The following is a 27,221-nucleotide window of genomic DNA, read 5'->3' on the forward strand; positions in this document are numbered from 1 at the left end:
AATACGGAGGATGCGGAAAAGTCAGGGAATGACCACCGCATATCCCTGGAGCAATATGGCCTTAGTTGCTAATGCTCCTAAAAACCAAATAACAAGCACATTTTCTTACTCTTAGTTAATTTAACATAGCCCATGTATTTACTTTTTTCGTGACTACCCACAGCAGGACTTGATTTGAAAATCCTGGTTTTCAGGCTGCTGCATGTTCCAATAGAAGTAGTGCAAAGAAGGTGATTAATATATTAGTACACTTTTGGGGCGCCTCCGTAGCCAGGTGGGAAGGAGCAGTAGTGCGTAGCACATGCTTCTTGATTAGACTGGGGTTCGAGCCCGTCACCACCAAATACGGAGGATGCGGAAAGGTCAGGGAATGACCACCGCATATCCCGGAGCAATATGGCCTTAGTTGCTAATGCTCCTAAAAACCAATTAACAAACAACAGTACACTTTTAAGATTTATGTTGTAAAATATTTTATTTTATTATTTATTTATTATTATTTTTTTGTTGTTGTTTTACACCATTCATAAAAATGTTTGCATTTGTTTAAGTGCTCAAATATTTTCTGGCACATTTTCTTCACACTGAAGGCCTCGATGTAAAGTTTCAAATGCTGCCAGCATTTCAAGTTTGGAAGGTTTAATACTGCCCTCATTTTCATTAAACTCATCATCAATATTGTCACTAGTTCTTTGAATACTCTCCAAAATGTTCGAGTTACTCTGATATTCAACTGCTATGACATCATTTTCAACTCGTAAATATTTGTCAAGAACAATTTAATCTTGTAATAGTTCATTTCTCTCATCACTGTTAACTGGCATTTTAGCGAAACCTGCTTTTGTGAAACAATTCTGAATTGTTTCCATCACGTCTTGACTCCACACTTTCATTAACTCTGATATACACATCTGCAAATCTATAGGTTGGTCAGTTTCTATTCTCAGTATAATTTTTTTCAGTATACCTTTGGTAGTGCATTTTCAAATCCTTGGCCCATTGGCTGCAGTTTAGACGAAATACTGAATTCAGAGGGAAGAAAACAAGCTTCACACTTTTAAAGTTTCGAAATTACCGAGTGAAGACTGGCAGGGCAGTTGTCTACAACTGCCCTGCCCATCTTCACTCGGTTGTCTACAATCAACACTATTTCCCTGTTTTATTTTGTCATCTTTCTTTCGAAATTTAAAATCCAGTGTTCAAACATTTTTTTCTAAAACTGTTTCTTTCCAGTGGATACAGTCTTCTTTGATTGCAACTCCACTTCCATTACAGATAACTTTTTCAAGTAAGCTATGGTGCTCTCTAAATTTGTCCAAAATTTAGAGAGCACCTAAATTTGTCCAAACAAGAGAACTGGCATGGAATGTTTTATGCCCTTGATGAGATGTGTACTCATGAAAGTGTGGATGACTCAGTTTTTCGAAACAACAGATGAATTTACCAGATAAAGGAAAATATCTCTCTCTCTCTCTCTCGCTGATAGGATGCTTGCAGTGGAAAACAAGTTAATCGGACCTTTTCTTTTATTAATGGCCCTGATATTATGCATCTCGCGCTATGGTCGGCCAGTTTCCTCCTGCAGGGTTTTAAGGGCACCACTAAATTGTAAATGTTCTAGCTCTTAATACGTGCGTTCTACATCATCAGCTCTATTCCCTAAAGGCCCGAGGTGCAAACAGTACATACCCAGGTCTGTCGAAATAAGGTCGTTATATGGAAATATTCTTCATTATACAGAAACTATTTTCAATTAATGACCAAGGGAAAATCAAAAATGTTTGCTACATAGAAAAATTCGCTTTATGGAAGTTCGTTAAAGAGAGGTCCACCTGTATTTCCTGTTTCCCTAACAATAGTCACCGATAATTACTACCTCTTCTGGGACCATTCTACCTTGGGGATTGCTGCTATGCTGTCTGATGCTCAAGTGAGGGCTCTGGTGTTGAGTTGGGCAGCCAGGAATGTGATGGGCCCCATTTTAATTGCTTCAATGGCATCCACTCTATTCTTTAAGCTCTTATAAATGCTCATTAGAACACTGAGTTTGTACCCATTTTCCTTGTACTGTTTCACAACACACACACACACACACACACACACACAAACCTCCCTTGGCTCCATGTCCCATCCCCAGTAGGTCTGCAGATATCACAATAATGAATTTCATTAGGCCATGATTCATAGAAGAACTGCCCTTTTAGTTCTCCCCCGAGCCACAATACTCCACTACTTTGAGCCCCTTGCTTTGCTGCTCTAGTCTGAGGCTTGACTTGTGAATGCTCTAGGGTAAATCTTCCAGTCATCCTCCTCTGATACAAGAAATTTGGGCACAGTTAAAAATTCAGTTTAATCTGAGAATAATAATACACTAAACTTGAAGATTCCTAAATGCAATAATGTATTACACTGTCAAGTTACTTTATATATAATAAAGATAAAGATGATATGACAAATGCACCTGGGTGCACAAAGCAGCAACAAAGGATACAAAAGATTATATATGTGAGGGAGAATTGATCAGTCTGTTAAAACGTGCTAAGATGGATGCAAAAATTACACAAAATGCCATAACTAGTAGAGAAGGATAGCAGAAATGGACATATCGGTGTGAGAAAGAATGTGAATATCCTATGTGATATAATGAATTTAAAAAAATTATAGGCTGAATTACAAAGCCAATTATATAGCAGGGAACTGTAAAGCAAAAATTATTAAATTAATATAAGGAGTTGTAGCCAGCATTAGATATGGGTGGGTAATATTGATTATAGGTTGAAAAAAGTGGTAGAGAAATTATGAAATTAAAATCTAACGTTAACTAAAAAGTAAACATTGATACATAATCAGGTAATTCGTCAGGGGACTACACCTGATCGTGTATCACAGTCTTTGGTACATACACATATGTATGTACTCCTATGGCTGAGGAAAAGATTCATCCTGAAAGCTCTAATAACAGTTTATTAAATACTTACTGCTCATACTGGTTGTACTGAATTATTATTTCTTAATACAAATAATAACAATATTTTTTGAACAATCCATTAGACATAGCATTCTTTGTATAGTTAGAAAATATTGCAATTTTTGTATTAATACACATGGAAAAAACAATCCATTATTCATAGGAGATGATTTTTTCCCCCTTCTTTTGCACACCAGTTTTCGAAGTTTGTAATGCAGCTATCAGTAGAATTATTTTCTTGAAATTTCGTTAGAAGATCAAATATATATCCACAAAATGTGCTGGAACTCCTACGGCTGAGGAAAATTTGCCATCTCGAAAGCTTCCATTAATAATTTATTAAATACTTAGTTACTGCTCATACTGGATGTACTGAATTATTATTTTTTTATCCATGGAATCCAGTGCCACAGGCCTCTTCTATTTTATTATTTGTATTGTTATAAAATATTTCAATATTTTCTTGGTGTGCATTTGATGTCATCACAAAGGGAGAAATTCTTTTTTAGTACAAAAACCAAAAAATTCACCATCCAGTGTCATAGGCAGTTCGAATTCTGCATTTCCTGTTCTGAGCTGCAATAAAATGATATACCCTATTGAAAAATAGATTTACTCCTTATCTCTTCTTTTGTTTTACTTCTGCTAAATGCATGCTGTTTCTTGTATTCTCTCAATCTTGTGAACTCCTGACCATGTGGTCGTCCCGAAGTATAGACAGAAAATTCCTTTGAGTGCTGTCCAGATGGCACCTACCATATGGAGAGCATTCAAACAAACAAATCAATTATCAACTCTTTTACTGTCTTCTAAGTTACATTGGGTTCAGATGGTCCACTTTAGGAAAATTGGAAAGTGCTTACATCAATTAGGAACAAAAACCATTTCCATTCTCACACTATAACGAATTACTTTAGGTACAGTAAAGGACTACTACTGATTGGTTTTACCGCAAGAAACTTCCCACAATAAGACATCTGTACAAGGCAAAAACGTCGGGTCAGTCAAAAGTATTATTTGCATTCAAGGGCAGGCAATACAGTGATGCAGCTCACTTGCCAGAGGGATTATTGATAAGTATATATTAGAAGATAAAATATACATCCAGAAAACATGCTGTATCAGTATTGTTCCCTAAAAACAATTACAATAAAGCAGTGATGAATGCTGTGATGCGTTCTATAATCAAGGTCAACACCTGCTTGTTTTTTGCCAGCACAATTAGCAAAATGTATACTAGATAATATATTTTTGCTGGTTTCACGTTAATAGTTTTTATGAAATTTAAAGTTGAGGAATCAAAGAAAACACTTCAACTCAGCTCACATTGCAGATAATTGAACAGATAACTTTGCATTAATGTTTACAGTTGAAAGACCTTTCATGGTGTGGAAAACTACGAATGAAACTAGGAAACATGAAATTAGCAATGCTGATATTTTAGATGGTTGTTTATTAGAAAAACTTGCAAGCCCAAAGGCAAGTAAGGCTTCTGGAGTTAGCATATACCCAGTAATTTTGAAGAATGTGGCAATAGGATGCATTGAACCATTAAAGTTAATTGTGAGGATGTCATTCAGTGAACTCAGGAGAAATTCTTTTCAATTGGACAAGTGCTATTCTATTTACCAATACAAAAAGGTAGCTGTCAGAGTGATGAGGCTTGTCAGTCAGTCAGACTAGTCTAACTTCATTGGTGAAGAAAATCATGGGGTTCTTTCTTTTAACAAAACCATACCGAGTAGTTCTTCTCTAGTGGCAGAATCAGCGAAAACCATATGAACAAAAATGATGTTTTTGTTCATAAGGGGTGTTTGGATAAAAATGGAATTCTGAAGGAAATACAGTACGGTTTTATAAAACAAAAGTCATGTTCCAAATGAATTTCAGTCAAACTGGTTAACTGCTTTGACTGAGTCACTCATCTGGATGTTAGAGCTTATGCCTTGGTGCATATCTTCCCCAGTTTTATACCACAGATAATCTGAATATTTTTACAATGTATAAGAGTGATGATTCTGATTCATAAGTGACTAAATTATTATTTAGTTTTGCTGCAATCATAACAATAATTCAAAACTAAAACTAGATAATATACTGATTGGTATATCCCAGAGAGATTATACTAATTTCTATGACCACATTGGGCACCAGAAAAATGATATAATTCAAGACATTACATCCTTTTTTAAGGAATATTTGTGCCAGAAGTTTCCAGATAGTGATTGTAAGCAGCAGTCTTTATTGTGCATGTGTTTTTAAAATATATGAGTTAAATTTTGCATGAATATGGTTCTCTGTTTAATATTATAGAAATTAGCATTAGTGTGTGCTAATTTCTATAATTTCAAAAAAAAAAAAAAAAAAAAAAAAACTCTTCCCGTTTTACCCATCCATTCACTCCAAAAGTTTGTATAGAATTTATTTAAGTTGTCATCTTCCACAATGACAGATGGAAATTTGTTCCAGCAATCAAATCATAATTTATTCAAATATTTGTACACATATACACCGATGAGCCAAAACATTATGACCAGCAAGTCATTATGCAAATCGAAGCAACTGCAGGTGAACTATGCCGTGTGTGTGTGGGTTGGGACACGGTATAAAAAAAACCCATGGTATAAAAAGTCCATGGGTTCATGGACTCATGCTGTTTTCACTGCATTGTGGTCCTCCTATCAGTGTGAGGCAACAGGAACTAGGATTTATTGGACCAGGCAATGTTTTTCCAAACTTCCGCCATTTAGTGTTGGTGTTCTTGAGCCTACTCCAAGTACTTTCTTGTTTTTTTCAGACAGGAGTGGAACCCTGTTTGATTATCGACTTCTGTACATTACCCACAATGACGTATGACAAGTTATGCATTCTGAATTGCCTCTTTTGCTTACCACTGTTGTATTTTGTAGGTGGTAGATGACTTTCATCAGCTAGTGAAATACCACCACTTTGCTTATTGGAGGCTTGAAGTGGTGAAACCCATGTTTAGTCTCTAGAGCAAAGTTTCCGGCACCCCCCCCCCCCCCATACTTCTCCTTCAACCCTTGCACGGTACTAAGTACTATAGGTTTTGTTACCTTTCGTGTTTGGGGTTTTCATTAAAAAAAAAAAAAAAAATTCTTCCTCTATTGCTAATAATTTAATTACATAAAATTCACTTATATAGTATTTGCTATTTTCTGGTAACCTAGTGAAGATGGAGCAGCTGATGACTGGACTTGTAAAACTAGAATATACAGATATTACATAGTTGCATTCTGTGTGTCAGGGGCTGATTCTTTTCCAGTGCACAGCTAATTTCTCCTGGTAACCTAGTGAATGTAAATCGAGATGTATTAATTTCTTACCTCGAGTTTTTTTTCTTAAATTTCAATGCCAGAGTAATGGCTGTCTTTGTAGTACACTAGAAATATATACTGCATCCCTTCTGAATCATATAAGAAATAGTTCATAAAGTTTATATTTGAAATTATACCAACTGCTACCATTTTCCGAAATATGATTTATATTGCCATATAGATGTTTTTGCAATACCGCTATACCAGCAGTTGTTTCAGTGATTGTCAGCTCTGAGTGGCCAGATACCTCATTAGAGAAGCACCTGATAACCCAATGACAACTTAAAGCAGAAAGTGGGAGATAGCAAATTATAGCTGAAATTTTAATTAAAAATGAAAGAACTTTAAAGGATATCCTCCTGTTTTTATACATCCAACAAAGAAGAGCGCCTTTACGGTGGCATCTTAATGTTCTAATTCAGTGACAGAAACATAATGGTGCAATTGACAATCCAGTTGAGATTTAATCATGAGATGAGAGATAAGGAAGGGGCGTTGTCTGTGATATACTAACAAGTTGTCTCAATGTCTCATTATAAATAAACAGCTTTCTCTCCCCCCCCCCCACCCAAATCATAACTGATGTCCATCTCAAAGAAGCACAAGTGGGGAGCAAATACTTCATTCATCCTTGAATTCAAGGAAACATTCAAAAGCAGAAAATGTCACTTTTATTGTTGTGTTTTGTATGAGTAGTGATGCCTTGCTGGTACGTAATATGGTATTTTGAATTTTTAACTTGTTTCCTATTTCTGCTTCTCAGCACCTATACCTGGAAGGCTGGATGCTTGTAAATGAAAAACCCGACCTTAAAAAATGACGTGAATACTTCCAATAGGACAGTATGTGAATTTTATTTTTTTAACTTTAAGAAGTAAAATCTGTATACAAAATTGTGGTGTGTGTGTGTGTGTGTGAGAGTGAGTGTGTGTGTGTGTGTGTGTGTGTGTGTGTGTGTGTGTGTGTGTGTGTGTGTGTGTGTGTGTGTGTGTGGCATGCTCCTTTTAAATCAGAGACAAATAAAATATAACATTCAGAGTTGTTAATGGTTAAATTTGGCTTAAAATATTTTCTGTTTGCATTTTTATTTTTTAATAGCTAGTGAAAAATCTAAGTTTATTGTTATAATTCTCTAATAGGTAATTGCTCTTTTGGTGATGGGTTACTATCCGAATGTCTGTTACCATAAAGAAAAACGAAAAGTACTCACTACTGAAGGAAGGGCAGCATTGATACATAAATCATCTGTAAATTGTTCCAACTTGCCTACATCTTTTCCTTCTCCCTTTTTTGTTTTTGGAGAAAAGGTAATACATTTTTAATATGTGAACTTTAATTAGTAAATAAAATGTGATAATGTTATAAATATATTTTCCTTCCATATAACTGCTTAAATAAATTGATGTCACGAAATCAGTTAGAGTTGTAACACTTACAATTCCTGTGTACTTTTGCAAATTAGCTTTGTTCCCAATATTCACATGCAGTGACAATATTATGCATGTGAATATTGGGAATAAAGCATGTTACTTTTAGCATGCTCTTTTGTTCTTCTCTTCTGCACCAGTGTGATTGGCCAGATCCACACCTTGTAGAACCATTGGAAAACTGGGAACCATTCAAACATAACAGGACGCAATATGTGCTTAAAGTGTCACAAAGCGTTGTCAACAGACTTTGAAATTGATTCCAAGAAACCGGAATGTATGGAAGCCTTGCCCACAAATTTGCCAGGGGACAAGCACCAATTTGGCTTTACTTGTTCATTAAAAAACTTCTAGTTAAATTCTGTACCCCACTTCCCTATTCTAGGTTAGCATCCAGGAATCCAGCATGTTTGCTGTGTGTTATAACCCATAAAAATTCAAGCTTACTACTTGGGGTTCTGCTTCAACAAGACAGGAAATGCTGGGATCAGTTGCCTATTGGGTTGACCTACAAGTATCAACCCATGCCACTGTCTCTACCTTGTGGCCAAAGAGGTAGATTCAGGCTGGTTAATGTGTGCACATATAATGCTTGGGTGGTAGTTCCTGTAGCATGCTTACTGCTTGCTGGGTAGCACTAACAAATAATATGAATCACAGTCTTCTTCTGGGACCATACCAAGGTCCCTGTCAGAAAATCATATTGATCTAGATATCATCATATAACCAAAGAGGCCCAGAACTGAAGACTTAGGAGAGCCAATGGTAATTCATTGGAAACATCACCCTCCTTTATTCAGAAGGGTTAGCATGCTCTCCAAATTGGTCAGTGCTTTCGATGCCAATTTTTCCAAAGACCTTTTTGAATTGAATCAGTCTGGACTGAAAAGTGCCAAGACATTTTTGAGCTTTCTTCTCACTATGACTGAATTAATCTGCCTCCAGTGAAGGATGCTTGACAAAAATATCTAGTTTTTCTTCTGTCAGATTGGAAGAAAAAGTTCTAAAAATAGGGTAGTTCCCCCCCCTCAAGTGGATTGTACATACAATGGAAAGAAGGTATTCAAAGCAGTACTAGAAAATAGACCCCAGGACAGAACAGACAAAGGCAGACCACGTGTCCAAAGCCACATTTGCTTGAGGAAGCAGTGAATGTGTTAAACAGTTTTGTGTTCTTTTCTTGGACTCTCATCGAGACCAAGCAAAAAACACAAAGAAATCCTCTTCCAGGCCATCTCTGTTGGGGGGGTGGGGAGCCAATCAAACTAATATCTCCTTAAGGTACTAAAACCATTCTAGGGCATGACCTCAGAATGTTCTCCACTTAGTGTCTGAAGAGGAAATACTTCTAAATTAAAATCTAAAGAAGTGACATCTGCGGAATGCACAGTGATGGGGACCAGATTTCCACCCTTGCATGGAGATAGAAATTCTTTGTGAAAGAATAACACTAACCGACAATTTTTTTTCATCATGCCTCTGGAATGAAAGTTGGTTATTCTGAACAAAATTAATGTCCTGATTATGAAAATATCAATCTTACTTCTGTCGAGTCTACATCAAAAGATATACACATTTTTTAAATTCCTTGTTTTTATACAATATCAGCATACATGGTTGTAATTATTACACACAGTATATGTTACTTAGACATGTTTCCCACTCAATGATTTCCTTTTATACTCCAGATTGCTTTCCCGTTTATGAAACCAACAGTAATTTCCCATCATGGCAGAGTCCCAGCGACCTTGGTATCATTTTTCCATTGCAGATACGTCCTGGTAGGAAATGCATTTTCAATAACATTTGGCACCCCATGTTATAACATTTCAGCAAGTTTGTCACCAGTTTCTCATAGTTCTCCTTTTCTCTTTCTGAGGAATCCGTGTACCACAGCCTTGAAAGATTTCCATGCATCCAGTTCAACATCATTCAAGTTTCTTTGAAATTCTTCATCTTTTAGGAGCTTTATTTGAGGACCTATGAAAATTCTTTCCTTCAGCTTTGCATGAGATAAATTTGGAAACATTTTCAGTAAATATGCAAATCCTCTGCTTTCTTTATCCAGTGCCTTTGTGAAATTCTTAATCGGTCAAAGCTTGATATGTAAAGGGGGAAGAAAAACCTTTTGTGGATCAACCAATGGAACATACTTTACATTGCTTTTGCCTGGAATATATTCATCCCTCTTGTCCCAGTGTTGTACGATGTTGTAGTGTTTGGCTGTTGCATGACTACCCCACAAACACAAGAAACAACAGTATTTAGTGAAATTACCTTGCAACCCAACAAGCAGTCCAACCACTTTGAGACCACCACAAATATTCCAAGCATAGTCATTGTAACATATAGCAACAAGAATATGGGACATACTATCATAAATTTTTTTTCAGGCCAACAGCATGAATGAAAGGAATTGATGGTAAAGTATTTCCATGATGAAGCAATACTGCTTTCAAACTTAGCTTTGACGCATCAATGAACAAACGCCATTCAGAGGTATTGTGTTCAATGTTCAGTTTGTGCATAAGACCAACGACGTCTTTGCAGACACGTTTTCCATTGCAAAATATCTTGAAAACTCTTCATTTCACTTATGGTGTATTGTAATGTTTGTGCCTTTGGCGAGTAAGTTCCACTGTTGTAGTCTGGATCCGAGTAATTCAGCCCTCTCTTTGGCTAAGCCCAAATCTCTGATCAAGTCGCTTAATTCTTCTTGTTCAATGTAGTGTGGGGCCTTTTCTTTTTCTTGCTCATAGTCCAAATCAAGTGATGTACATGGTTCTGTGACATCTGGTATAACGATTTCTTCTGTACCTTCATCACTACTTCCAATACCCCAAGATTTTGGTGGCACGTGTACTGGCAATTCTTTACCGTGTGGCACTGGCCTAATTGCTGATGGGATATTTGATGCAGTGCTTGCTATTTTTGGAAATACCTTTTATTTTTGTCATGCAGAAATAGTAGTCGTCGAAATGATTCTTGGACTCTCGCCACACCATAGGGACTGCAAAAGGTAATGCTCTCAGCTTGCCTTAAGTTCTTTGTACAAGTAACACAACAGATATGTGAAGCCCAAATTTTTTTTCTTGGTCACTGATTTTGCAGCCGAAGTACAATGAATATGCAACTTTTGTGACGTTATATATTTTTTTCCTCTGAGTTTTTGGGGTTAAGTGTCCACAAACGTAGCAGAAGTTGTCTAGGTGATTGATGCAAGTTCTGTGCTTTGTCTTCTCCATTTTAACAATGCATTAACCTAAAAACAGTAGAGTAGTTTATCATACACTATATATTGAACAGTTGAATGGTGTAATAAAATTAATAAAAATACTGACTTGTTTGGAAAAGTGCATCAGAATCAAAATATACTATATTGCAAGAACAGTGATGATGTACTTGCTTAACTTTTAGCCCAATAAACAAAACCAACCAAAAGTTAATAAATTTAAATATTTCAAACAGTAATGATATCTTTGTACAGAATCCAGTTATCTATTTATATCTTAATACTGAGACGTGATAGGAAATTTTTATGGTTGATTTTAAATTCTATACATAAAACTTGACCAGAAACAACCATTGATTTGCTGGAGGTAAAAATCATGTTGGGTATTGTAATTATTCATAACCTTTGTGCCGTGTCCAGTGAGGGCCATACTGGACTAACCAGCTCCTGGCACAGATTGCAACTACCATTGAATACCTATGGAATGAATTAGAATCAATGAGGTGAATTAGAATATGAATGAGAATCAAATCAGGCTGTGGCTAAAATAATCTTCTCCCAAATTGCAGTTTGAGGCTGCCATACAAATTGCTGGCTCTACTATGCTTTACAAAAATATTCTTTTAGGCTTTTAAATTGAAAGCAATTTTTGCCACTACCTCTGCTTATCTGAATACTTTTGATCTTATAGTGTTTAACTTTCATTTCCTTTCCTCTATTTTGAAAATGGTGTGATGCAAAATTTTCAAGCTGAAGTGTAAATTCATTGGCCTTTGTGGCTAGGTACGTGAGAAGTGAGGTATTGGCTAGTTTAGTTGGTCTTGGAAAATCATTGCATTTCATTTCGTCTCTCTCTCTCTCTCTCTCTCTCTCTCTCTCTCTCTGAGTGTGTGAGAGAGAGAGAGAGAGAATACAAATCACATGAAATTAACTTCTATGATAATTCCTGTAAATTATGTATATTTCTACATAACTGAAGAATAAAATAGAGAGAGATGCAATGCATTGTATTCACTTAGTGTGAGTAACTCTATGTAGTTTTGACTACTTGGATATCATGATGCATTACTAAATCACCTGATTGTTTCTCTTTAAAGGAGAGGGAGGAATGCATTTTTTCCTTCTTCAGTATTATTTATAGTGGTGGATTTAGAACTGAAATTATTGTGCGGTTTTATTTACTCTGCCCAGTTTTCCATTTCACAAATATCTAAGTTATAAATTTTATTTTGCAGATTCGTACCAGAGCTGTTTCGTGTAAACAGATGACAATGGTTACTCCTCTGCATTTACTCCTGTTTGGATGTATAAGAGTTGAAGCTGTGAACAACTGTGTGCAGGTGGATAGATGGTGAGTATGGCACATTGGTATTTTCAGGAAAAGAGACATGAAAAGCTTAATTAGCTCTTGTATTAAAGCAAAAGTTATACATCATTACAGTGTTATCATTTTATATTTATCTGTAAATGCATCAGAAACTAATCATCCTGAATGTTTTGGACTAAATATTTTTCCACTGCATTGTCCAAAGATGTATACAATATTAATAGTATTTTTTAAAATTTTATTTATTATTAATTTTTTTGACTCAATAATACATTAGTGTCAAATAAATATATCACATGAATAATTTTATGTCTTCAGTATACAGTGAAAATTCTAAAGCAGTCAGTTTGGTCAGAAGAAAGTGTTCACTATATTACAATGTCTGTTGGCCGACCGGGCTAGCCGAGTGGGTAAAGTACCTGCCCAGCAACCCAAAGGTCGCGGGTTCGATTCCCGCCTTGGGCTTGGATCAAAGTACTGCAAAAACCTTGGGAGGTGCAATATGGCCACAGAAGCCGATGCGCCAACAACTACCAAATCAAAAAAAAAAAAAAAAAAAAAAAAACAAAAGATGTCTGTTTTGCAGAGTATCCATTCAGTGTATCCAGTTTCAGTAATTAGGAAAAATGGAATTGGCTGTAACTGGTTGCTTATGCAGAGTTTTTTATTATTATGAACATTGTGCATATTTGTGTTTCATTTTAGTTTTAGTAAAAATTAATAAAATTCCTTTTTGACAGTTTCAGTTTTATTATGGATAATTAGATCACTTACTAGTTTTAGTCCATATTCATAATTTTTGCTCCCAGAATTATTTTAATGTAATAGGATACAATCTACATGAATAAACTTCCATAAACCTTAGTATGTAGCTACTTAAATGGCCACTATTTCTTGCTGCCGATTAAGAGTAGTATGTGGCGTGGGAAATTCCCAGTGTCCCAAAATCAAGAAACTAAAGCAGTAATGTTGAGCATCGCACAGGATTTTTATTGTATTATTGTACATTCATTGACTCCTGTAATATAGGTTTAATTAAATCCTGTATATAGGTTTGCCAGTAGTCCTTCCCCCCCCCCCCCCCAAGCAATGGCATCTCTTGGCAAAATTTTTTTTTTTTTTTTTTTGCCTTGCTAAGTGATGTATGCCAGTGGAACTATATCAGATAATTCAAAAAGTTTGCAAATGTTCTTTACCAGCAGTGGTGGGCATACATATTGTGCCATCTGCTCTATGAGTAAGCCTTGGCTCTTATGTATTTAACTAGTTTTGCAGTAATGACTTTCACTTGCTTTCACTTCAAATCTCATTGACTTGCAAAAACATGCACGTGTGTTAATTAACCTTAAGTCTCCAGTCAGGGGAAGTTGAATATACAAAAAGGACCTATTAAAATGTCCACATCTGTACTGGAACATGCCTCTTTGGAGAGGTCATTTAATGTGCAATTTCTCTGACTCAAACCACAAGAGGTGTTGAGGGGGTTTTGCCCTCAACACCTCTTGTGGTTTGCCATAAGAGGGGTTAAGGCAGGTTTCGCTGTATAATAACAATAAAAGAACTGTTGATTATGTTTGAGTAAATGATACTTTGGAAAGTAACGAATTGCATAGTTATATCTTTCTCCTTTTTTTTTTTTTTTTTTTTATCTCCTTGCCTTAGTCAGAAAGTGGTAAGAAAAAGGAAAGAATTCAAACTATAAATCTTCATACATTCTGGTTATGGTTTATACAAGTCATGCAAACTTTTTTGGCTGCGGGCTCTTTTTATACCTAGCTTTATTGACAGACTCCCAAAATTAAAAGAACCTCCAAAAACTTACCTCTTAGAGTTAGTGTGATCTTAGATCTTGTGGACCACCACAAACCTCTGTAGATATCCCTCTTTGGTCTGTGTGCTATAGGTTGTATGCTACTGGTTTATACAATAAATAGGGACTTTAAATAGAGAAGTATGTAAAAAGTTTTTTGTGGTTTTTCACATACTTCATTATTTTATATGAAAATGAAGTATCCAAAAGGATTTGTTGGTGGGTTTTTTTTTTTTTTTTTTTGAGAAACGTTTATTTCAGTTTGGTGCAGAACTTGTTCTTTGAATACCACTGTTGAATAATAAATTGACTCTCTCAATATGATTATATTTAAATTAAATTATATTTAACTTAAAGCTTCCAAACAAACAAAAAAAAAATTTCCAGCTTGTATCTTCTCTATGTGATCTATACAAATGAGCATATTCTATAATTGAGCTGGCAGACTTTCAGTCTATAAGTTCATTCCATGGTATTTAGAATTCATGAAGAAAAGTCTGCTGGATGCCGGAGTAAGTCCACAATTTACCAATTTATTTAAAAAGGTGTTGCTACCACAAAGTATATTAAATACCTTAAGTACAATCTGGTCTCCACTTTCGTGGATTTATGTTTTAGTGTTGGTGGTCACAAAATTTATCATACTAAAAATTTGGCTGCTGCTCGCATTCACCGTGTGGGGGCACGTGCGTCTTCAGTCTCGCAGTGAGCGCCATCCAAGTAGGACAGCTTGTGACGTGTGTGTGTATGTATGTAACCTGCATTAATAGATGCATTAAACGATGACTTTGAACGAGAAAATGTGGATTCTAGATAGATGTCGAGAAGGGCTCACATACGCGGCCATAGGCTGCATGTTAGGCGCCCCCGTAGCCAGGTGGGCAGGAGCAGCACTGCATAGCACACGCTTCTTGATTAGACCTGGGTTTGAGCCTGTGACCACCAAATACGGAGGATGCGGATGGGTCACGGAATGACCACCGCATATCCCAGGAGCAATATGGCCTTAGTTGCTAATGCTTGTAAAAACCAAATAACAACAGCATTGTATGTTTGATATCAACGAAAGTACTGTACGATACGTGAGGAAATGAGATCAGAGAGGCAGCGCAAACTGGTGAAATTCTTACTGCTAAATATGTGGCTTATGCACATGATAAAGTGATGTTAAAAATGGAGAGTGCACTTTTCATTTGGATCGAAGACCAGCACAAGAAACACTTGCCTGTGAACATTGGCATGATTTCCACTAAGGCCGTTGTTCTTTACAACAAATTTAAGCAGAAAAACCACTTTTATTGCCGGCAAAGGCTGATTCCAGCAAGAGGCGTTATTCTCTCCGTAATTTAAGATTATGGGCGAGTCTGTTTCAGCTGATCACGGGGTTGCTAAGGCCTACCCTGTGCAACTGCAGAAACTCATCAGGAAGAAGGGATATAAACCTTAACAGATATTCAGTGCCAATGAGACAGCATTATTCTGGAAGAAGATGCCTCGTCACACCTATATAGCTATCGAAGAGAAGAAGGCCCCAGAATTCAAGGCGGCACGAGATCGGGTTACACTTCTAGTTTACAGCAATGCAGTAGGCCATATGACAAAGCCTGGCCTAATTTTCTGCACACAGAATCCAAGAGCTCTTAGAGGAGGAGGACAAGCAACAAACTAACAGATGATGAACTTGAGGAGCTTGTTTGTTCCAACTCTGAGAATGAGGACAGGGTTGAGGAGAACCATGCCAATAGAAGAAGTTCGACTTGGAAAACCTAGCGCAGGCAACGTGTGACACCAAATTGCCTAGCGGACTTCTACAAATACGACGACAACGTGATTCATGCAATGAATTTCAAGGAAAGCCTCGACAATATTTTAACACCATTCACAGCCATGTTCAACAAGTTCAAACAAAAGAAGCAGCAGCAGCTTCCCATCACAATGTACCCAAAGAGGATAACTTCTACATTGACCCCTAAAACTCCTTGTACCCATGAACTGGAAGTCTCGATGTCAACCAACCCTGCTTCTCCAGCCTCTGCAACCCCTATTACTGAGGACTACTGAATCCTGTGGTGCATGGTGTGTTCTTAACTATGTAATAAAATTTTGATACAGTATTTTCAAAACATGAGTATGAAATGTTACTCATTATTGTAAAACACAATTAAAACATTTTAAACACATTTAAACAATTTTTCTGTTAATTGTAAATGGTTGTGTAAGTGTTTAGGCATATATAGAAAACATCTGTGGCTATTTGGGCGAGAGTACAGATTTTTGTGGGAAGTGTTGACACGTAACCCCCACGAATATGGAGACCTGACTGTAGTACAACTTTTTTTTTTATTGGACTAGCAGAATGTACACATTGCTACTCCCGTTTAAAATGCAATAGCAAATAAAAATACATTCAAATATATAAAATTTTATCTTGCACTCTGAAAACTTGCTGCTTTTGAAATAATTTCCAGATCCGTAAAATCATAACAAAGTCAGTGCTCAGCAGCAATTCTTGTAATCACCACTCTGGAGATACTGACACAGATTTGTCCAGCTTAGTACGGTTCAGTTGTTAAACAACACATTAAGACTGAAACCACTGAAGTACCTTTTGTATGGAACCACTGAAGTAGTTTTTGTGTGGTTACCAGACTCCTCAAATAAAACCCTTCATACTGAGGCCACAAACTTTTTCACTGGTAATAATGTAATTAGCAAGAGTGATTTGCATTAATTTATGAAGCTTACTGAAAGTGATAAAGCAAAAAAGAGATGTCACAACACAATTTTTGCATGAATTGCCGAGTATTAAGCAACAATTAATATCCCTATCCATACTCTTTTTTTTTAACAAGTATGTACAATTATACATAATAAATAATATAAAATTTTAAATTAATATATTATTGTGTGTGTGTGTGTGTGTGTGTGTGTGTCAAAGATAATCAAGTTGGTTATCTTTCTCACATTTTTTCTCACAGTGAAACAAAGATTATTGATATTTTAAATGAGAATTGAAAAAATTTCTTTTGATTAATTAATACTGACTTCTTTGCATCCTATATGGATACTTCAAACCCTAAATCAAAAACTTGTGTGTTTTGTTGTTCCCTTCAACTTCAAATTAACCAGGTTTTACTCCAGTGTGATGAAAAATGTATTGCCATATTATTAAAACTAACAGTTGTACAATAAAGTACTAACATTTCAGATTAAATTTTAGAAAAGTAAAGGTGAGGATGGTATGGCTACAAGGGAAGAATGTAGGATGGTTCTTTTTTGTAAAATGATATTGGAGATTTTGTGAAAAACTCACAAAATATTTTTTTCTAATTATGTGGGAACTCTGTTGTTCCCACATAATTGGAGAAAGGCTTCTTGTTCTTCTACACCAGGTGGAAAAGGACTATGTTCAAATACAATTTTGATAGGGAGGATTTTTTTTTTTTTTTTTTTTCCACATTACACCAAGCTAGTTTCAGATAAGAGTTGTGGTTTTTCATTCTGAAAAAAAAAAAAAAAAAAAACCAGCCAGACTGACCATAGAATAAATAAACTTTACAGATATGAATATACAAATGACTAATGGCCATAGTTTCCTCTGTATTTATTCTAAACAGCCCAACAGTATTTAAACTGAATTTTGAAAATTGCCACTTTTTCAAATTTATAGGAAAATTCCTTCTTGCAAACATTCACCTCCAGTCTTATGGGGGGGTTGAACTTTTAATGGCCACTGGCTCGATACGCTAAGCTTTAGTTTCCACTTTCATATGCCTAACGACACAGTCCAAATCTCTCATAGTGTTCATTCATCATAATCAGGACAAAGTGATTCCAAGAACTGCCTAGTTGTTGTTGTTTTGGTTTTTAGGAGCATTAGCAATTAAAGCCAAATTGTTCAGGGGATATGCAGTGGTCATTCCCTGACCTTTCCGCATCCTCCGTATTTGGTGGTCACAGGCTCAAACCCCGGTCTAATCAAGAAACGTGTGCTATGCACTGCTGCTCCTGCCCACCTGGCTACAGAGGCACCTACGAACTACCTAGTTTTCTTATGCTCTATTCCTTAACATTGAATGTCATCCTTTGACACTATACTGTTTTAAGATAGCCTTTAAAGTTTCCCGACTACCTAAAGATTCGCCATTGTGAGCATTTCTCACAAAATAGAAATTTGATATATATATTTTTTTTTTCCCCCTTTTTACTTTATAAATTAAGCCACGTGGGACTTCATCACCCTTCTCTGGTACAAAATATTTCCAAAGGGCAGGCTTGACACTGATATTCTTTCCTACATTTTTTATTCCATGCTTTTAAAAACTATTTCGCCATTAAAACAATAGAATCTTCTACATTCAAATTCTCTTCAAGAAGAACAGACTTTCTTCATGTCTAGACAGTTCATTGTCCTCCACGGAAAAGTGTTTTTGTAACCTTTTCTGTTTCATAGAATGTCACAGTCTGTTTTTATTACTTCCTGAATCATCTTCACACAGCTCCCAGTAAATATTCTCAAATCTTATCTTGAAATTTTATTGGATCGAAAATTTTCCGTCTCACTGTTTGGAGAAAATATCTCTCGATTAACATTGTTTATCATCTGTTTCTTAGGATATGCACTGATGATCAGAAGTACAGTACAGTTGTTTGCCTTGGTTAATAAATCCAGACATGGTTAAATCAGTATTAGTTTCCCAAGGAACTGTATCTAAATAGTCAATCATATTAATTCACTGTGTGCAAAGAAGTACAAGCAAAACGTAAAGAACTCTTTCAGTTCTTTTCATAGCCAAAATCAGACATTCCACCTCATGTTAATGAATTTCTAGTGAAAAACTTTTTTTCATAAATTCTTTTTCGCCCACTTCCATCTCTACATCGAATATTAACTATAGACTAATTTTCTTTGCCCTTTCTACCTTAAGGGTAACTCCTGTAATTGTCCATAATCTTAGACAATTTTTACATTTTTTTTAGAACTGATTTTATTTTCTTACACATTGCTTGTTGACATCTTCACTATATTTCTATGGCTCAGACTTGAACAGGATAACTTCAGCACTTGTATCTCTTTCTCTTTCCTCCTACTTTCATAGGCTAAGCTATTCCTTTCTTTTCTGTTTAACTCACTAAAGCATGCTCATATTTTGTCATTATCCTGACTGCGACTTCCTCAAGCGTGTCCCACCTGGGATATAGGCCAGCGGGTGATTGATTGTTGCAACAAGCTTCCATCTGTTGTGTAAGTGGATGGGTTGAATAAATTCTTGGAGGGTAAACTGTGTAGGTTTTTTTTTTTTTTTTTTGCTGATGCTATATAAGCTTGCTTTCTTGCATCATTTGCCATTAATTACTACTACCTAGTTACGATCAGGGTTTGCTGTATATTTGGTAACTGTTTGTATCGTTATGGATGTACATCTGTATATCCATTTATCTCTCTCAGAAATCCCTGCAATTTTATTCAACATTGTCTTCATTATTCCCATCTAACCATCATTTTGATATACTTGGGCCTCTTTCCACAGTTAGGACCTAGTTCCTATATCAGTAGTCATGCCATCTTTTGCAGGAGTATACTGCTCCTTTTAAGTGGATCTTCTCTTTCCTATTATTTTGCTCACCTGACTGACTTCTCAAAATCAGAAAAAGAAACCTACGATGTCGCCATTATTAAATTTTATTAATTTTGTTTCCAGTTGGAACTTTCTCCAAATATATTAAATTTTTATCTTGTATTCTTACAACATCTCTGAGATAGAAGGCTACTAAAGATAATGTTCTTCAAACACAAATATTCTTCCATGTTATGCACCTTTATTATTTGTAAACATAAATTCCATCTGCTGTTACCTTCCCAAAATATAAAGATGAAAGCATCAGCTAGTCAGCAAACATTCACAGTTTACATTCACGAAACTAGGTTTTCTTCAGTTATCCTTCCAAATTGTATTATTTGGAGCAGGCCTCATGTTAAATATCTTCTCCAAGAGATTATTCTAAAAAATTAACTATCTGTATACTCACCAACATTAATGTTTATCCCCATAAAATTTATTCAAGGGAAGTTCTGTAATTTTCTTTTACTGAACATCTGTGTGTGTTTGTGTCTGTGCGTGTCCAAGTCCAAAAAGAGATTGGGAAAGGGACACTCATATGGAACTTGGAATAGTTTTGCACATGTTGTAAACTATTATTTTAATGTTAAGCATTAAAATCGGTTTAGTTGAAAAGACATTTGACTACATTATGCATATTTCCAATTTGGAAATAAACATAATAATACCAATGTAGGGTTTGAGTGCTTTATTATCATCAAATGACAGTTTACGGTGCCACTCAAAGAATACTTTAGATATTTAAACAATTTTAATTATTCACTCACTGAAAGTTTAATGACTCATTTACTTCATCCATGTGGTTTTTTCTTTCATATCCTTACCCACTCCCTTACAAGGATCAACTTGAAAATGTCTCCAAAAATAGCAGCAATGATCGTGGCTCTCCAGCCTGCTATAGAAGAAGTAGTAATGCGGATAGCAGCAGATCCTGAGTCCATTGCAGAACCATCACCAGATACCTCACAGATTATTAATATAATTCAGAAATTGTGTACTGTTGACGCAGGAAAATATGGTATGGAGACGGACAGCCAGAATGGTGATAATGGGTAAATATTGCATTTGCTATTATTGGATTCCAGTAAGATTGTTGTTGTTATTTACTGTTGATTATCTTTCTGAACTTTAAATTTACTTTAGCATTTGAACACACATTTTCTTACTTTCAGCTATTCACCTGGCAGCAGGGATAGTTGGGTTTCTCTGCAGGAAAATTTGATTTTTAATCTTAACCGGCACATTGTTACTCTTGGTTATGATGTGTCTCAGTGATTCCCAACCTTTTTGCCATCATTGACCATTTTAATATGGTAATTTCCTCTGGAAACTCCCATGTTTTAAGTTTCCATCTGCCAATCAGACTGTTTTTATTAACTAATTAACTTTTCTTTTCCTATATTTCTCTATCATGGTTTCAGAATTTCTCAACATAATGAAAGTTAAAAGAAATTTAAAATACGAGGGGGTGCTCATTTAATAGTGGACTGGTGCAAGGTCTTAATTGTCATCATCTGAATCTTCCGTGGATTTCTCCTTTAAATACTCTCCCTTGAACTATACACACTTTTTCTACCATTGCACCCATGCATTAAATGCTTCTTGCAAGCAATTTTTCAAAAGACTGAAGTGCTGCCATTGTGACTCTGCAAGCATCACTGCGTCAGATGCAAAACGCTTGCCTTTCAGAGCTTTCTTCAGATGGGGAAACAGGAAGAAATCACACACGGTTAAGTCTGGTGAATAAGGGGGGGATATGGCAGTGATCACTGCCTGCACCTGACATTGTCCTTTTACCACTTTACACCGAAAGTTCGGTCACTGGTATATGACTGGCCTACCAAGACACTCATTACCATATGGTTCATTCGTCTCTTTAACTGTTTCTGGTGCATTTAAGCCCAGTCTGACACAATAATGAATCGCACATTGCTTCAAAACTTGTCCAACATACTTGCTTCCGAACAATATTATAGTATACCTCTGATCTTAATGGGTTTTATTTTATTTATATTTATTTTATTTTTTTATTATTATTTTTTTACTCCTTTAATGAATTTGTTTTTAATTTTGCAGAAACTTACTGAGCGTTTGGCTGCCACTGTTATAAAGCTGACATTATTGCATAAAATGTTCCCACAGGTTTCCCATACCATGCCATGCATCAAAACAACCATAATACAGATTGAATAGTTTCCAATTATATGGACTATAGAGAAGTTTTCTCTGCCATGTAAAATCGTTGCCAGTAGACATTGCATGGCTAAGTTGGCAGGCAGTTCAGTAGTTGACATGGACTCTCCATAATAAAATACCATTCGCTATACGATATGCAGTAAGTGCCGGCTATTGTGATCACATTTGCAAATTGAATTTTATTTCTATTAAACGACAATTCTAATGAGTGAAAATAGAGGAATATAATATCGACCAGCTATAAAAGTAAGATATATTAAGCAGAAATTTACACTTTATTACCTTGCCAAAATTAAATGATACTTGAAAATCAGAATATTTTCCACAGGTTAGCAAAATAAAAATAAATTTACACTTATGTTGATATCTTAATTAATACTGTAATATATACATACTAATTGATATTTCTGTTCACTGATATATACAATAGACTCTCGATTTTCCAGGATAGCTAGTAAAAAACAAATCCCGGATAATCGATTTCCCAGTTAATCCAAAAATACAAAAGTCCCCGAGATACGTAAGAGATACATTCCAGGACTTCTTACTTCGTCAAGTTTTATGTAACTCGGGAATGACTAATAACATATTGCTACTATATTATTATTGACAAATCTGAATTCCGCGAGATACTTGTTAATGTTTGGCCATTTTCATTCCTTATTATAATTATTCCTTAGAGATTTAACGGATGCACCGTTTTCGAACTTTTGAATAATTTCAAGTTTTTGTTTAACTGAAAACGCAACTCTTTTGCGCTTACCCATCATTTTTGCGATTTCTAAACAAAACAAAAAAATTGCTATAAAAAAAATTCCGACATCCCTGACATAAATAACGAAACAAAATTTATCTTTTTGCTTTGCGACAGAACACAACAATCGACGCGACGCACTAAAACAAACTAAACATTTGGTCTCTTTTTTTTTTTTTGAGCAGTTGATGTGAAGACAGCAGGGTTCCAAGATAATGAGTACACTAATCTCTCAATGACGACTTATAATTCCACTTGTCGTTTATTTACGACTTTCAAAATATCTGTTTATACCTATTCTAGTTATTACTTGAATTTTATGATTTCTGATTGATTTTTTTTTTTAATTTGGAGTCTTGAAGTGTCCTGGTTAATCAAGAGTCTGCTGTATATTTTTTTCCTTTGGTTGTAAAATTTAAATCAGTAAAAAAGATAAGCAATCAATAACAAAGAACATGGCAAGCACAAATTGCAACTAACACGATACATGCAAGTGAGATACAGAGTAACAAGTTTACAAAGCTTAAAAACTAGAAATGTAGAGAAGATTCTGAAAATTTTAAATATGATGTGCGAAACTGTTATACGAGACCAAGAAAAGGTTTATGTTCCAAAAGCTAACAAAAATACACTATTTCGTTAATAAAATGTTAACAGAAATACACCATTCTAGATTTCGTGTCTCTTCTGCTCTCTTTAAAAAATCAGTAATCTGGTTTTGTTTGCTTTTGCTTCATAAATCTTTGTGAATTTCATCGTATGGAACTAAGCATTTTTGAAGCTTCCTTTTGAACTTGGTGCTCCTTTCATTCAAGATTCTGCATTCAAAAAATAGGATTCTAATTGCTTGGCTAACTTTGTGCCTTCGCATATGCTTTTTAGTGTAAAATTTGTAAGTTTAGAATTTTAATCTGATAATTCCTTAGGATTCTTCAAAATAAGATATTCCTTCTTTCAATAGTGGGCCATTTTTTTGAATCTGTTCATAAAATTTCCCATCAGAGGGCCCAGAATTTTATAAGCACCACATGACAATGTTTATAAAATGTATTTGGAGATCTCTGATGGGAAGAAAACTGAATTAACTAAACAGATGGTGGTTTGAAATTATATAATGCTGAAAGGAAATTTTGTTTTTAGACACCTCAAGGCACCCAGTTTTCTGTCAGTAAAATTATAAACAGCACAATCAAGTTCACACAAGCCTTCATATATCTTTGAATTGATTTGGTTTTATCTCCGATGCCATTTCCACCAAATATGCTTCACCAGTCTCTCTTTTTACCAGTATTTCTTTAACGTCTTCAGTAATCATATCTTTTTTTTAAATTTTTTTAAGAGCATCAGTGACTAAGGCCATATTGCTCTGCATATATTGTCTATAAATTGCGTGTTGATTTTCTGTTTTGTTGGATGAAAACCATTCTACCCTCACCTGAGCTCAACTAACTCAGCCGTGTTGTGTAAAAATCCCCCCCCCCCCTTCATCGACAGGATTCAAATTCAGGTCTTTTCCACCTGGTGTTGGGGGGGGGGTTGATTCTATCAGCTGTGCTACCCACAAGGGCTTCGGTAGTCATCATCCGAACCTTCCCCTACTACTGGGCCCCGAGTGCCAAGCGATATTAGTGACCACAGCGCCTTTTCATAGTGATTATCTGATACGCTTTACTGTATATACGTTTCTCCTGAGTTTCGCAAGTCCGTTAACTCTTGAGCATTATAATTGAATAGATCTTTCAAATTATATAAACCAGAAAGGAAAGTACCTTTCTTTAACCCCCTTTTTATTTTTCGTTAATACTAACCTTCTCTTCGCTTGGGTCACTAGGTGGCACCGCTCTTGCCTCCACGTGGCGGGCCTGGTAACCTGGGAGAAAAAGATAATCTCCCGGGGCCAAAAAGAGCACGTCATGAGTAAATCAAATTCTGACTTATCTGGGCTGCCAGATGCACCCCAGACATCAAAAAAGAAAGATAGTTCTATTGCAGGAACTTCAAAACGGCAGAAAACTGACTCTGACTGACATCTATCCTTCTCCAGCTTTCCTGATCATGCACTCAACTGGTGAAAATGCAATTGGCAAAATCTCACCATTTAGAATACAAAAGGAATTAGAAAGCAGAGCTGGAGCTCCTAAGTCTGTAAAAAGACTTAGGTCAGGAGATATTCTGATCGAGACCTCTAATAGTAAACACTCAGAGCGACTCTTGAATATTAATCTCTTTACTGGAGATTAATGCCAGTTACTGTGACACCCCATAGATCACTGAACACCTCTGAAGGAGTGATCTCTGACTGGGATTTAATAGATGTGTCCGAAGAGGAGATGCTTGAAGAACTTAAAGAAGAAGGCGTTATACAAGTCAACAGAATTTCCACCAGAAAAGGAGTTCTGACTCCTACACGCAATCTCATTCTGACCTTTAATACACCACATCGCCCAGCATCCATTAAGGCTGGATATCTGGTCTGTAATGTCAGACCTTATACTCCAAACCCACTACGGTGTTTCCGATGTCAGAAGTATGGACATTTCCAGACAGCTTGCCGGGGAACTCCTGCTTGTGCAAAGTGCGGGTCAGTTGAACACAACTGCGAAGCCTGTACTGCTCCCCAACCAATATGCCCAAACTGCAAAAAAGATCATCCCGCTTACGCTAGAACATGCGATCGCTGGAAAACTGAGAAACTTATTCAGATTTATAAAACCAATCATAATGTGTCCTATCAAGAAGCAAAGCGAAACGTCTCACCACCAACCCTTGCAAATAGATCTACGTATGCTCAAATCACCAAAAAATTCCAATCAACCGCATCACAAACTGAACTAACAGTACCCCCAAAAGAGTCTTTCTCGAACGACGTAAAAACACTACAATGCAACTCAAACTCAGGCAGTCAATACGCCAGTTTCTATACCAACTGAAAATCTCCATTCCCCGGACGAAGGACGCAAAGAAAAACAAATCGTTACTTCTGGTCACCAACAGGAAATGGATACTAAGGAAATACCTCCAGATGACCCGGTCCTACACATTTTTGTAAAAGAAGACATGGAAACAGAAAGGCCCTACTTTTGAAAGAAAGACAAAAACAAGAGTGAAAAACAGAGAACCTCAGCACCAAGAAAACGCTCGGAAAGTCTAACTAGAGATAAACAATGAACACAATAATTCAATGGAATTGTCGTGGTTTCCGTGCCAATATTAATGACCTGTACGACCTTACCTCTAAATACACACCAATATGTCTCTGCCTCCAAGAGACGTATTTCAAACCTCAAGACACACCAAAACTGTCTTATTACAATATCTTTAGAAAAGATAGAACCGATCAAAATACTGCACATGGTGGTGTAGCTGTTATAACAAACCCATATGTTCCTGTCAAACAAGTCTTACTGAACTCTCCCCTCGAGGCAATAGTGGTCCGTGTAGCTGCTGACATCCATATTACAATCTGCTCCTTATATATTCCACCAAGCTTTTCCATCCAACAAAATGATCTAAACAACCTCATAGCTCAACTCCCCACACCTTTCCTCATTCTGGGAGATTTAAATGGTCATCACACACTATGGGGTAACAACAATATCGACCAAAGAGGAAAACTAATTGAAAAATGTTTAGATGATAATAACCTTCTCCTTCTAAATGACGGGTCACCTACTTGTCTATCTGTTCTGCAACTTTGTATCCTACTCTAAAGTGGACGGCAAACAATGATCCACTGCACAGTGATCACTTTCCCATTACAATTGAATTACTAAATAAACCCTCTTATCATCTTACTAGAATTCCTCGGTGGCTAATTGATAAAGCAGACTGGAAGATGTATAAAAAATTAGCTAAACTGGACCCTGAAATTATACAAAAATCCCCAACCAGGGAAGCAGTTGAGTATGTCACAAAAACTATACTACACGCAGCAGGACAAGCTATACCAAAATCCTCCTCAAAATTACCTGAACACCCAAAAATATGGTGGAATGACGAATGCTGTGCAGCAAAAAGAGACCAAAATAAAGTTTGGAATACTTTTAGGCGCTATCCAACCACAGCTAATCTCATTCAGTTTAAACACGTTAGAGCAAGAGCGAGGTATGTTAGACGCAGTAATAAAAAGGCCGCTTGGATTCGCTTCACTTCAACCATCAATCAAGCAACTCCCACACATAAAATTTGGAAAACAATCAGGAAAATGAGTGGTAAATATCAAACGACACCTCAGCCTATCATGGAATGGAGAGGGCAGAACATTTCTGACCCTACCCAAATTGCCAATATACTAGGGCAAACTTTTGCCAAAACATCAGCAACAGAAAGTTACATACCAGCCTTCAGAAGATTCAGAGCAAATTCAGAAAAACAAAAGTTAAACTTTTCTTCAAAAGCAGAAGAACAATATAACTTACCATTCACTATCCACGAACTACATAGATCCTTGTCAACATATAGGCGTAGCCTGTAGGACCATATAATATCCATTATTCGATGATACAGGAATTAAGTGCTGAATCACTGCAGTCACTTCTTGATCTGTTC

At 36.1% G+C, this 27,221-nt stretch overlaps 1 protein-coding gene across 1 annotated transcript in view; it reads left to right on the forward strand.

The window, feature by feature from the left end:
* LOC150077352 (ATP-dependent RNA helicase A-like) overlaps window positions 1–20,691 on the forward strand; it is a 338,077-nt gene extending 317,386 nt beyond the window's left edge. Inside the window, 4 exon segments of the mRNA XM_090386433.1 lie at window positions 7,446–7,590; window positions 7,593–7,613; window positions 12,201–12,316; window positions 20,563–20,691. Coding sequence (XP_090242559.1) covers window positions 7,446–7,590; window positions 7,593–7,613; window positions 12,201–12,226 — 192 coding nt within the window. The 3' untranslated portion in view covers window positions 12,227–12,316; window positions 20,563–20,691.
* The last annotated feature ends 6,530 nt before the right edge of the window (window positions 20,692–27,221 follow it).

Source organism: Mastigoproctus giganteus, chromosome 12, assembly GCF_048544385.1.
Source record: "Mastigoproctus giganteus isolate SK-2022 chromosome 12, ASM4854438v1, whole genome shotgun sequence".
Lineage (NCBI taxonomy): Eukaryota > Metazoa > Arthropoda > Arachnida > Uropygi > Thelyphonidae > Mastigoproctus > Mastigoproctus giganteus.